The sequence below is a fragment of the Pelodiscus sinensis genome, chromosome 1, assembly GCF_052426305.1.
Source record: "Pelodiscus sinensis isolate ZL-2025 chromosome 1, ASM5242630v1, whole genome shotgun sequence".
Taxonomy (NCBI): Eukaryota; Metazoa; Chordata; order Testudines; family Trionychidae; genus Pelodiscus; species Pelodiscus sinensis.
In genome coordinates, this window is record NC_143052.1 from 161,254,677 (window position 1) to 161,269,060 (window position 14,384).

At 40.6% G+C, this 14,384-nt stretch overlaps 1 protein-coding gene across 2 annotated transcripts in view; it reads left to right on the plus strand.

Annotated features, from left to right (window-relative positions):
* Positions 1-14,384, plus strand: part of NECTIN3 (nectin cell adhesion molecule 3) — a 133,391-nt gene that overhangs the window by 63,843 nt on the left and 55,164 nt on the right. For both annotated transcript variants that reach the window (XM_075908478.2, XM_075908472.2), the window contains exon 5: positions 8,100-8,251. In XM_075908478.2, the coding sequence (XP_075764593.2) occupies positions 8,100-8,251 (152 nt within the window). The remainder of the gene's footprint in view (positions 1-8,099; positions 8,252-14,384) is intronic.

Below are 14,384 nucleotides of genomic sequence, written 5' to 3' on the forward strand. Positions count from 1 at the left end.
TCCTTTGAGCATGGCCTCCATTAGGCACACACTCCACAATGGCAAGACAATATAATGGTCTTCTGTTAATATGCATTTTAGTAGTTAAATCCTGGACTGTCATTGCTCATTAAAAGTGCTGTCATATGGGTAGAAATCAATAAAAATGTGATATTTATGCAATATCAGCAGGACTAACTTAAAAGGGGCCTGGGTGTTGTGTAGTCTTGCCTTAATCTTTGTATTCATGCCCATCAGTGTGAAAAACTATTTGCATGTATATGCAACCCCACTTAAGTTGTGGCCCCCAGCATGTGCTGTGAGTACATTGTGGCCCCTGGGGCTTCAGAAGTCGAGTAGCCCTGGAATATAGCACATGCTGAGCAACCTTAATAACCTGGAAATGGACAAATCTGTATACACTAAAGTTAATATTGAATCCTTATTTGGCTGAGGAGATGAACAAACAAGTCCTTATTGCAGCAGTGTATAATATTCATGCAATGAGCACATGCATTCACAGTACAGGTACTCCCCAAGTTACAAACATTGACTTGAGAATGTCTGCTTGTAGAAACAAAAGTTCACCTACATCATCAGGCAGTGACATCCTTAGGATTTATGGGGCACTGCATAGCACTATTAAACTGGTGCCTTTGTGCCCAGTCATTCAGGGGACTTGATTTTTTTTGGATGTTTTTTTATAATCTTTAGAAATATACCAATAAAAGAATTTTAAAGCAAATTTTAAACTAAAGTCTTGTGGACTAACAGTAAATGAAAAAACTGACAATATATATCTGGGGTTGGCAAATGGCTTTATTACCACTTGAATGGCTCTTTCATGGGTTCAATATTCTGCTAATAGGTCTAGGAGATGTTTTCACTTGTGAGGCTTTCTCTATACGGTCACATTTTTGTTGCCAAAAACTGTGATGGTGACAACTGTGAGCGTGTTTACACTACAATGCAACTTTGGTCAAGAGAAACACCCAGTTTTTATGACACACAAATTTGAGCCCTGCAAAAGATTTGTCTTTTCTCCTCCCTTTATTGTTAACAATAGAGCCAGTGTGGACTCTGCTACCTTGTTGAGAGAACTGGCTTCTTGCAGAATCCCACAATGCCTGTCCTGATGGTGCTACTCATTGTTTTATGATCTCTGCTGCCCTGCAGTCATGCATCTCTCCTCTTTCAAAGCTCCTGGATGTACCTGACAACTGAGTGGGTTGCTCCATTTGGGGAACAAAGGAAGAGCAAATAATTGGAATGCTCCCATTCTGCCCTGCTAGAAGAGGGAGGGTTGGAGAGACAGCTGTGCTTCTTTGACATTCCTCAGCACAGAGAGCTCACAGAGCTATTTGTGATGCCACTCCCAGCAGCTAAGTGCGCCATGGGAGAATTGAGGGAATCCCAAGAAATGCAGGGATCAGCTCTGCCTGCCCACAACACTGCACTGTGGGATGCTTACCCAAATGGCTTTGATCTGTTTGTCAAGGGAGCTAGCAATGTGGCCATGAAATGTTGACCATGAGAGACCAAAAAACAGTTTGACTGGTTTTCACTTTTTTCAAACTTTTGCACATCAACAGCATTTTTGTTGCCAAACCTTCCCAGTATAGAGATAGCTCTAAATTAACTAGATCCTCTTTGGAGAAAGCACAGCCACATTGATTGGAAGAGATGGGTAAAAATTAAGACCCATTAGTGTCCCAAATTTTCCAGATTACCTATGTATTCTGTGTAAGGGTGGCCCTGGTGTCGGAGACCTCAGTGGGAGGGGGTGATGGCTGCAGGATGCCTGGAAGTGTCTTTCAAAATTCCCTACCTCCTCCTCCTCCAATTAACCTCTCCTCAAGCACCAGTAGTCAAGATTAAATAAAAAAAGTTTCTCCTATTTTTCGTTGCAAATGTACAGTATTTCATCCACACTGTGGGTTAGGTAGATTCTCAGATTAGCCCACAAAAGCTTAATTGCCATTTATAATATTTCTATGCGAAAATGCATTCTGAGTTCTAAACAGCTGACCTACGAATGAACACTTGGAACACAACCCCTTTGTGAGGAGAATTGGGAGGCAGTGCTCCCCCATCTCCACTTCCTACAAACACACGTGTGTGCGCACCAAGACCTCAGCCAGCTCTTGCACAACCTCTTTGTAACTTGGGGACTTCCTGTACATGTTGAATTTTAGGGTATTGATTAAAAATAGACACAATGTATGACATTGCATGGCATACTATGTGGAAGCTTATAGAAATAAAACATACACACATTCTTCTAAGTAGTTTCCCTGCGGTTACTCTGCATCAAAATATGTTGACTACCCTTGCACTCTTGATCATATATTTTTGCCATCAGTGTCTGCAGGTTGTACTTAGATCTTGAAAAGATATATAGGCAAGGAAGGACCCTCTGCCATTGCATTTTTCTGAACCACCTGTGGCTTGCAAATTGCACGATCAGCATCTTCTACCAGAATTGTTCAGTTCTCTATACCTTGTTTTTATACCATTTATTCAATTTAGTATTTTGAGGGTTTTTTTCCCTGAGAGCACAAGTTCACAGAGAGAGTCCACTCTTCTCTCCATAGGGATTTTTTTTCTTCTAGCCTCACCCACAGCCCCAAGTGTGAGTTGTGCTCAAAACCTTAGGCTTCAAAACTTTCTAGATGTGCCACAACTCCTTTTCCTGCAGTGATGAGCATTAAAGCTGCTTAGCTACTGCTTGGGAGAAATCCTCATTCCCTCTAAATGTAAAGTATAATTCAGATTTAAAAACATTTAAAAATGAACTGGGAAAAATTTGAATTCCTAGTTATGGAGTATTCTGAGAACCTATGCAATGAGTGCCCTCTCCCCAATACATTGATTCCACTGACCAGCTTTGCTTCCATGGTAACGAGAGGCCCCAGACTTTCCAAGATAAGATCCCATTCTCCAGAATGAGCTAAAGGGAAAATCACCTCCCAGGAGACCTCATGTTCCAAAATAGGTATTGTTGCTGATCTTTCTTGCAGCACTGTGACCATGATAGCATACTTAGAAGCCACCTAGACAGATTTCTGATATTGGCACTTGACTCAGTGCCTTTGAATGTCAAAATGAGAGTAAGTCCTTATTGATACAGTTTTCCATAGCTAGAAGTGAAAAGTGTACCAGCCAGTCTGGTGTGGTGTCTGGTACCACCCAATGTGCTTGCTCCTGGGAGAACACATCCAGGGGTTCTGGTACTGTCCGGGTCCCTATTTCACAAAGACATCCGAATCCCCAAAGAGCACCAGTCACCATTTTTGAAAGGTACTGAGAGGCACGTCTCATTTCTCTGAGCCTGCTTACCCTCCCTTCTTTTCTTTGATGGCGACTCAGCCTCTGCTGCTGACAGTCCCCATGCATGTTCTTTCGAGACACTCTTCCAGCTGGTACTGTTACATTCTCTGGAACTGCCTCACCAGCCTCTTTCTAACTAAGGAATTTATACAAATGCAGGTCTTTTTCTGGGGCCCAGTACTAGTCTGACCAATGGTATCTCCACCATTTCCCTCCATTGCATAACGTCCTCTGGCTCAAGTGTCTGTATGAGGTTCCTCCACCTTGCAACCCTTCTTTAGAGATGGACATTGAAGGAGGAGTTCATAGCAAAAATATATGGTTTGTTATAGGAAGGATGACAAAGGAATAGTGCAAGATTCCAAAGTTATGTCACAATGAGCTTTCTAAAACCTGTGGGCTTTTTATGGCACATACTGCTGTGTAGGGTGCTATCTCAAGAATTCTCTGAAAGTACATGAACCAGAACACACAGGTTGCACTCTACAGACACATCCTCTAGAGCAGGAGCCAGTGGAAAAGAAAAACTTCACCTTCCTGTAAATTGTTGTCATCAGATGGTGTCATGCCTACTTCCATATCCTATTCTAATGACTGGAACACTTGTCAGAAATCCTTAATCAAACATTCATTGTTGGTTATCCTACATTCACTTCGGGACTAGATTGTCTTGCGCATATGTAAAGCTTTGCTTTTTCTAACTGCATGATGTATCGAATTCCATCTGCTGTTGCACCTTTGTTTAGATGAGTCCACAAAAAATATTATATCCCTAATAGAGGCTCATTTAATACTGTCTGCTTTCTGGAGCTCGAAACTGCTTAAGAATGGAATAAACAACCTTAGCACTGTTCAGCACAATCCGGCAAGGAGCTAAAATGACTGGATCTGCTGGGTCGTTAGATCTGATGCTTGGCCTTCTAACAGTTTAGCAGCTATTTATCAAGCCCTGTTGGTTAAATGTGACTTAATTCTATTCTAGAATTTCATTTTACTCAATATTTCTCTCATTACAGAGGGCCAGACAGTTGAATTGGTAAGGCATCTCTCTAGGCCAAGCTTCCTGGCTCTGGTTCAGACTTCCCCTACAAAATATTAGAGGACCTTCATTTTGAAGGTCTCCCAAGTTAAATGACAACCTGGATGGGCCCCTCAATTATCAAGATTTCCTGAGTGCCACTAAGCTTTTCTATATATCTGTATACCTGCAAATAAAGAAAATACAGTAGTTTATATACAGCTCAATTTTGACGAGTCCACTACTAGCCCATGAGAAGGACTGAACCCAAATTTCCTAATGAAGGGGCAGCTGCTTCTTCAGCAACTTCCCAGCCAGTGACTTCTTTAAAATGCCTGTCTTGACTCATTGGTTGAAGGTGGTAAAATACTTTTTCCTTTGTTCCTGGGAACTAAGTGGGGACAGATTGTCTTAAAAGCATCTTCCATAAGTTTCTCCATCATGCCATCTCCTTAACACTGCTGTTGTTTTTTAGGGACTTTCACAGGGTAGACTCCCCACCGCACTGCTTCCTGCCATTAGCCCTGGGAATTAGCTTGTGTCTCTCCATGTCAGTTCTGGACCCACATTGCTCCTGGACCATGGCATCCTATTCAGGACACTGCCCTCAAGCAGTGCCCACTCTAAGGATTCTTGGCTGCCCCTTTGGGGGGTGGTTTATCAATCTCTGCTCTCTGGGGTCCTCCCCTCCCAGGGAATCCCAATTGCCTTATACCCACCTTGTCTCAGTGACCCACTGCTAGTCTGCATTTAGCCCCTTACCTAGGGGCCAACGGCAGTCTGAAATGGCCACTCATCATTGGCAAGGAATGTGGTGTGGGCCTGCTGCCTTTTCCTGTCCGAGCTGCCCCCCTGCAACCTTAGTACTCTCAGGCCTTGCTTCAGGCCCTGCAGCCTGGGAGTGAAGCCAGGCCAGAACTCCCCAGCCCTGCTTGCCTGCTTTTTCCCAGCACTGCCCTGTCCCAGGAAGCCCCCCCAGCTTCCTTAGCAGCCAGGTCCCTCCTGCTCCCCAGCCAGAACAAGAGGCTCCCTCCTGTAGTCTTTATTTATACAGTCCACAGCTGGGCCCTAATTGACTACAGTACTATCTGCCACAGCTGTCAGCTTTGCACTCAGCCCTCTCCCAAGGCTGGGTTTTACCCTTACAGGGTCAGTGTGGGCCAGGTGCCTCATCGCAGGGATCCTTCTCATGAAGGCTTCTTAGAGCAACCCATCCCATTGGACATTTATTGAGAAAAGGTTCTGTTTCATCGGGAAGTAATTCTGTTCCTGGCTGCTTTCTTGTCCAACAAAAATGGTGGGTGGATTGGTGGGGGACGACAAATTCTGAAACTCAGGATTTAAAACATCTGTCTGGTCCATCTGATGGTTCAAAATATGATCCTAGGAGGAAGAATTCCCTTTATCAGAGAGACTATTCCTTTAACCTTCAGGATTCTTGTTTCCATGTCACTGTTCATCCCTCTAACAAGCAATTTCTATGCTTTGTGGTAGTCAAAGATCACCATCCCACACAAAGGTTCTGCAGTGAAAATTGATCAAGAACCTATTCATCCTACTTCCCTCTTTCTCTCCCCCCCCCCCCCCCAATCTAGGAACAAACTGTGGCTTGGGACCTCACTTTAGTTCTCATTGCTTTGAAAAAACTTCCACTTTGAGCCTACAGGGATTTGTTCCTTCTTTCATTTTGCTATTAAGATTTTGTAACCATTGCTTTGGCAAGGACAGTAAGAGCTTGCATACTTGATAGTTGACCCACCAGATAGTGTTCTACTGAGATAAGCATGTGGATATACAAAAAAAAATCATCTTGGTTTTCTTCCTCAGTCTCTTTTGAATTCCTTATCGAGCAGGATATTCCTGCCAGTATTTTATCCCAAGCCTCATTCTTCTATAGAATAAGTGAGCTACTAGACACGGGATGTTAAGAGAACTTGGCTTGACAGCAGTGGGCTCTTATTTTAATTTCTCATAGGCTTTTCATCTCGGCAAGAGTGAAAGGGGACCCAGATCTGCACCCAGAGTCTGTCAAATTGGGTTGCAGGTTACATTTCTCATGTTGTAAAGTCTTTTTTTTTTTTTTTTTAAATCACGTCATCCCTTTGTGAGTTACTGGTCCCATTCTGTCAGGATTCAATTCAGCGCCTTTCAAAAATACACACATTTGAGACATTTGCAGGGTAGCCACCTGGTCTTTGTCACCCATGTTTTTACCAGCATTACACTCTTTCATGCCTGCCTCCAGGACTGACATGGCCTTTGATGTTGTCTTGCGATGCATACTGAATCCACTTCTTCATCACCCTGTTTCATGATGGGAGCCTGCTGACATGGAGCACCCATAGGGACACTATTCAGGTAATCTCTCTGTTCACCTTATACAACTTCCAGAGGTATGCCCCTTAAGGCGTGCTAGCATTCACCCTCCTTCCCTTCTGCCTCAGAGCCTTATTTGAAACACGAGTAGTTGAGGAAAAGTTGCCCTGGCATTGGGTCTGCCCCTTCCTGCATATTTTTAAATCAAGGCACAAGAGTGTTCAGGGTTCAGATGCGTATTCAAAGACACTGCCAACTGAAATCTGTTATCAAGACAGCAGGTGCATATATCGCTGTCAACCACCCACTGGGCGTGGGTAGGTAGGATGTAGGTGTTTTAACTCCATTGACTATATGAGAGAGGAAATCTCTCCTATTGATTAGTAGTTGGAGTCTCTCTATGCCCTGAAACATCTGCTTTCTTAACAATAAAGGGTCATTGTAAAGGTTTCCCTAAATGAGTCATTCAGCATATTAACAAAAAACAGCTAACAAAGGCAATATATATATGTGAAATCTTATAGATACAAATGAATGTAAGTGTTAGGCACAGAATTAAATGCTAGAAATATACAGGCCCTTAGTAATATTCTCTCTCTCTTCCTTTATAAACTTAATAAACAAATAGTCTAGCAGCACCTTGAAGATGAACAAAATACTCAGATGGTATCATGAGCTTTCATGGATACAACCCACTTCTTCAGATAACACAAGACAGGCATTTCCACTTGCATCAACCTGGCATGTACTAACAAAATAAGGCACTTTAGGTGATCCTTTGGGAATTGTATCTTTGTTTTTACAGTCATCTTTTTAAAAAAAAAAAAAAAAAATTGCTCCGTAGTTTAAACTTTTCAGATAAATTGAGAGGCAAATACAAGTCTTTTAAAGCCCGAATATGTTGTCCTGACTGTCCCTCTCAGACATCCAGTAACAGTGAATTGAAGGATTAAATTAGTTAAATAGTGCTATTACCAGTAAAACTGCGATATTAGATTTAAAATCTTATTACAAATTTGACAGAACTGTGCTGTAGTTTCAGGCCACATTATTCTTTAACTTAATCCCAATGACATGATTTGGAGCTAAACTAGTGATTACGTTGGTCTGTTTTAAGATTGCTCATTCTTCTAATAGTTTTGGGGCTTCTAGAAAACATGTCCATTAATCCTTACTTCAGAAGGGTGAAGATTTACTTGTAGCCTATAAACCTGCTGAAGAGCACAAGACTCAATATGCCAACATTCTTGTAGAAGAACCCAACAAATTGACTTACATTGATATTGCTGCTTATCTGAAAGAGCTTTAATCATATAACATAACAGCTGCATTCAGCAAAGTAAGTTATTGTAAATATAAGATAATTTAACTTTTTTCAGGTAATATAGTTTGCATTTAAATCTTAATATGTAAATTCTGAGTGCTTAAACTGCCTCAAAATATTGTCTTAATTTAGGTTGGATGGGCAATGGCCTGAAGGTTTAATGTCTTTAAACAATACTCTGCATTTCAACAGTCCACTGACTTACAATTATACTGGGACTTACATGTGTAAGGTGACCAATTCCCTTGGACAAAAAAGTGATCAAAAGACGATCTACATATTGGGTGAGTTGTTTCGCCCTACCTCTCAAGAATGCTTTGTTAAAATACTGTATCAGAAATTGTACTAGGTGTCTAATTGAATGTTGCTGTTTTTAGCCATGGTATAGAATGGGTTATTTAAAACCCAGTCTTTGATTAAATTTAACATAAAACTTGGAAGGACAAATGGAAGTAAACATTACCTTAATAGTACTGATGCCATTTCAAAGAGCTAGTGTCAATCATAGTACTTAAAAGACCACAGTGTCAGATTTTATACCAGCTCTATGTGATCATAATAAAGATGAAGTAAACAGTACCATCAGAGCAAGTGTTTGCCTTCCTCTGTGCTGAAGACAGCAGTATTGACAACTTCATGCTACCTAATTTGACATCAGTTGACAAACAGAAGATATTTTCGCTGGTAAAGAGTACAATAAAATTGCTGAGTTTGGGGAATTCCGGTTGTGTGGTGGTCTCTTGTGGATGGGGTATTGCCACAACTGTTGGTAGACTTTCAGTTAGTAATTAAATCAGAAAAGCACTTACTGTTATAGTTCTTGCTGTGGTAAAGAATCTAAGTAGCAAAGGAAGTGCCATGTAATCATAGTACATTTGCCTTTGAATATTGCAGCAAAGTGGAAGGGTACCATGGTTTAATGACTATCACATGTAGCAGCATTCACAGTAGAGCTGAGACCTAACATATTGCCGTATTGTTGGGTGTAGGCCAAATGGAGTTTACATATTTCTTCAATACATGCAAATGTCTCAGTTAATGTGTAGGAACAGTATTCAGAACAATAACCGTAAATTCATTATATTCTTCCTACATTTTTGAGGGCCAGCCTTCATGGTAAGGTCTGAATTCTCTCTCGTTTCAGCGGTTACCATGCTGATGCCATTGTAGCTAGAGTAAGCTACCGATTGAGCCTGTGGGCCTCTGATAGTAATGAAGTGTCTCTTGGGCTATTGGGGCAGAAAAATTGTTCCCTTTTTTTTGAGGCTGTGAATGCATAGTGAATTTGACTAAGATTGCACAAAACAATGTACATATAAAACATCTGAAGTCACAGCTTCTAAATGCTAATTAATACTTGAGCAGGTTTAACTACTTCATAACCACAGGTTTCTGGTGGTAATCTCAGAGCAGGTTTACTATAATCCAGTGGGGAGAGGAAAGGTGAGCAATATTGGACTCAATATACACAAGTCTAGTCTGTCTTGGGGAGAACTGAAACAATGCTGTCAGAGATGGAATTTTAATACTTCATACATTTTAATAAATGCTATTTAAAATATTGAAATGGAAAAAATCCATATAAATAACATGGAAAGAAGGTAAGAATACATTCACAATAAACATAATACATTTATCCTAAGTAGCAATATCGTCATACAGATATGACCTATACATTGCTCTAGGACACAGCTTTTTTGTCTATTTATTTGAACTGTTATTCAACACAGCTAATACTTAATGTTTAATTAGAAATATGGACTAAGAAGCTCTGGAAAAACTGTACAAGGCCTATTTAGGTTTTTGAAGATTATGTTTTTAAAATGAGATAAACCATTTCAACAGCAGAATTTATTAAAATGGTAGTTCAGAACTATTTTAGTCCTGCAGTAGTTGACCAGAAAACCTAACACACATGAACGGGAACTGTAACTTTTAAAACTCTTCAGTTGCTTGTTAACATCTACTGCCGAAGAAACCAGCTGAAATTAGCTATTGAAGGTATATATGAGATTTTTAACGTAATTAAAAGCATTAATGTTTTAGTTAGGTGCTTTCTGTTCACAATTTTCACAGTAACATACTTTAAGCTTTTCTGTTAACCTACCTTAATGACATAAAGAACATTTTTAAAATGTATTTGTAGCACTAAGTTTCTGAAGATGAAAACTTCTGAATTGAAAAACTGAAATGGTTTTGTACTAAGGTGAATCTTTGTGCATGATCAATAACACAAACAGAAGTAGTTCGGATACTGGTTTCTCCCCCCCCCTTCCCCCCCCCCCCCATTGGCAGCATTGCAGAAAAGTAATAAAGTTCACATTTTAAAACAATATTAAAATAAGCTTGTTGCAATATCTTCAACAGCTCAATAATCTCCATTTAAATGTGAGTCAATTTGATTCCTACGTAGAATTGCACAAAACTCTCATGACAAGATATGTGCAATGACGCTTGAAATAAAACCATTTCAGCAGTATCTCTTGGCTAGATAAGCTGTTTTAAACTTAACCAGTGTTGCCTTTTTGAGCTCAGATATCACCAGATAACAATGGATATCATAGGAAAGAAGCCATATGTGAACTACCTTTTTAATCTAGTTGTCAGTTGTATAGTAAAAGTTTAAAACCAAAACTTTATAATAGACCATTAACCGTCTCTTGGCATACATATTGGAAGAGTAGCTAAATTCAGATAGAATAAATGGATTCAGAAGTGCAACATAAAAACAAATTAATCCCAACCTGAAAGCATGGCTTGATTTACCATTCTTAAAACAAGACACAAAATATCCTTTTGGTCTCTGAATTTACTGGCTCTTGTAAACATAACACAGAAGGCTCAAGAGTAAATCTTGCAGTAGATTTTCTGGTTTGATGTAAGCAAGAAACAACCAGAAGTGTCCATTTAAACTGTGCTGTTATAAAGGGGGGGGGAAACATAGATACCTACTGTTTCATAATACAGGCAGTCCCCGGGTTATGTACAAGATAGGGACTGTAGGTTTGTTCTTAAGTTGAATTTGTTTGTAAGTCGGAACTGGTACATATTGTAGGGGAAACTCTAGCCAAACATTTCTCCAGAGCTCAGTTTTATTCTCCCACACCTCACTTCCCTCAGTTCTTTATTCTCAGCTGAGGTGTCTGCTGAGAAAAGCCGCTCCGCGTCTCCTTGGTCTGCTGGGGGGGGGGGCGCTAGCTTCGCGTCTCCCTGGTCTGCTGGGGGGAAGCAGCTAGTGCGGGGTTGCCTCACCCCGTTTGTAAGTAGGGATCCGATGTAAGTCAGATCCATGTAACCCGGGGACTGCCTGTATCTGTAAATTCTAAAGAGATTGTATTTGCTGTTAGAAATTATAATACAATTTGAATATTTAAATATAGTTGAGCTTGAAAAACTCTTAGTAGTGGCTTTTACTGGATAGATTGCATCTGTATACAAAGACTGCAGCAACATTAACATCTCTAAAGTGAAATAACCACAAAATTATAAAATTGTTGCTCCTTCCCCTCTGCCCCTTTTTTGTTTCCCAAGACAATAAGAGTTCTTAAATTTCCAAATGCAATTGTTTCCAGTAAAAGTCAAAAGGTATTTATATCTAAAACTATTTCAGTCATCTTAACACATCTGTTCAAATTTTCCAACTGATGATTTAAAAAAAAAAACAACCCTTGAAACCTTAACATACCAGTCTGGAAGAACGGTCAGAAAAACTTGCTAGCCAGTCATTAATCTTTACTTAAACATTGATAATGGTAGTGACTAAGGAAAAGCACACCTTACTCACTAGTGAAGGGGCGGGGGAAGTAGCCATATATAAACTGAAATTTGTACGGCTATTGAGCTATACAGTGAGTACAAAAGAAATTGGGTGTTAATGTATATGATTGCAAATATGCATTCTAATATTATTGACAATTGTATCTCCCTTAATTTATATTATGAAGTCTTACTTGTCAACTTCCATAGGCTAAGAATTTCATTTAAAAATAAACTTCATAAACAAGAAAAGTAAAAACCAGACTGAACACACAGTTAATATGTTTCTCGTCACTTTCCTAAATTGAAAGATAAAAAGTATTTGGAACTGAGCTTAAACTTGATGAGGATTCTTGCCTGATCATATATCTGACATTAAAATGCCAAAATATTTTTGTGTGTTTGGTGTGGGGGTTTTTGCCTTTTGTATACAACCACCCCAAAAAAAAAAAAATAGAGGTCATAGCAGAAACAATGTTTATTACAGCACAACTCCTCCTTCACAAGAAATGAGTAATGTCTTTCAGCTGGAATTCAGAAGCAGTCCGCTGTTGCTGAAGACTCCAGAACTTAGAACCCAGGCTCCCAGGAGTTATGGAACTCATTTTCTCCCATCCACTTGGTTGACATTTTTACTCGTATTTATCTTGACTTTGTCAATCTCTTGGAGTGTTCTGCCTCTCCTCAGATCAGAGATGACTAGAGCACCAAGAGTGTAGCTTTCTAGTACAGGAAACCCCTGACATACGACCGTCCGAGTTCCGACCCCCATACTTAAAAATATTTTTATAAGTGCAGAAAGGGCTGCAAATCCCCGACTTACGTCCTTGGTCCACGTTTACGGTGGCACAGAGCGCCTATCATAAATGGGGGTTCAAGTTATGATGCCCCCGTCTTGTGATGCTTCCCCAGGAACCAATCGTGTCACAAGTCGGGGGCCGTCTGTACCTCCGGCATAGCACCTTTCTAGCAAGTTGCCTCTGTTCCCACTACACTTACAGGAATAGCTCTTCAAGTCTGGAAAAAATTCAGAGGTGCAGCTTTTCTGAAACATAAGAGGGCTGCTGAAAGACACCAACACTCTTACTAGTAGGCCATGAAGCTTGGAATTAGCCACTCATACTAGTAGGCTATGGCGGGGAGGGGGGGACTTAACTCCTGCCTGAAGCCACAGCTCTGCCACAGCAAGGTTTTCTCAGGGGCTTTAAGTGTCTCAGCCTGCTCACAGAGGTGTCATGCAAATCTGAGTGGCTGTGGTTTGCAAAAATACAGAAGTACAAGGCAGTAAATGGAAAACTTTGAACATGCAGATAGGAAATAGCAGGTGTAGGCAACAGGATGAGAGTGATGTTTCCAGTGCCTGGGCTTGAGGTCCAAGTTGCCCAGGAAATACAGAATAAACTTGGCCGACGATCCAAGAATAGGATTCTAAGAAACTAATTTATCAGAAAAAGTATATTCCTCAGCGTCTCTAATGTCAACTTGTTAGCTACTGTGTACTCCTGGAAAAGTGTAAGTCCATTATGGGATTAACAGACTAAGACTCCAATGAATATCAGGAGCAGCAGAAATCCTCCACTACTGAAGGGCAGCTCACTGCTACAGTGGTGCTCTAGGCAGCATTATATGCAATGGACTTGCCAGCTAGGACCATCTGTAGTGACAATGAGACGATGGTGCTGGCTACAGATGGTAGACATCCTTTCTGAAGACTGAGTGACCATAGAGGAACTGTCATTTCAAGGAAATAAGCTGTCAAGCATGATCAGATGAGGCAATGCACTATAAAAGATTGGAGAGAGACTGGGGCTATATGTATGTCCCAGCTTCTATACACAAGCCTTGAATGCCTCAGTCCTCTTTCAGAAAATAGTCCCTGACTGTGGCCTATATTCCCTACAGAGCCATTTTGGAAGCCCCAGTAACTTAATCTGAGATGCTCATTTACCATCATTTTGACAGACGTGCAGGTGGTACAAGTGATCAGGAAACTGTTTTGATAGCACAGTTAAGATCCTGGCTGGACTACTTGTTCATCCATGCCCTTTTCTGTTTGGTGGTTTTTTCTGTTAGTTTAAAGAAACTTGGACTGGGGTAACATTGAAATAGTAGGACCTCAAGATAGCAAATGAATATCATAGCTACTTGAATTTCACTCTGACCCCTACCACCTTATCCCCATCTTTCTTCGAGGATTCTTCATGAAATGGTTCTAGAATAGGAAGTAGCCTCCTTTTCAAAATTGGTAGTGGTAGAGAAGGTTACTCAGAGGGGAAAGCATCTTCTCCAGTTACTAATGGTTTCCAAACAAAAGGTGGGTAGACAAATATCCTAGGCGTATGGTGCTTAAATAACTTAATTTGTCATTCCATGGTCTGAATGGCTATCCTATATTTCTCCCTCCTCTCACTGGATCCTAAGGATTGGTTTATGGTGTTCTACCTGCAGTACACTTTTATATCTAAACTTTCATCCTCCCATCACTTTTTCTCTGATTGCAGGGAGTTTCAGTATCAGTACAAGGTTCTACCATTCAATCTGTCTTTGGCCCCCACAAGCACCAGTGTGTAGTGGTACCTAGGGTGTCTGTACTTTGAAACTCGCTGACATAGGGTGCTTTTCCACAGTTTATCAAACACTCAAAAGACTTTAAACCTCTTA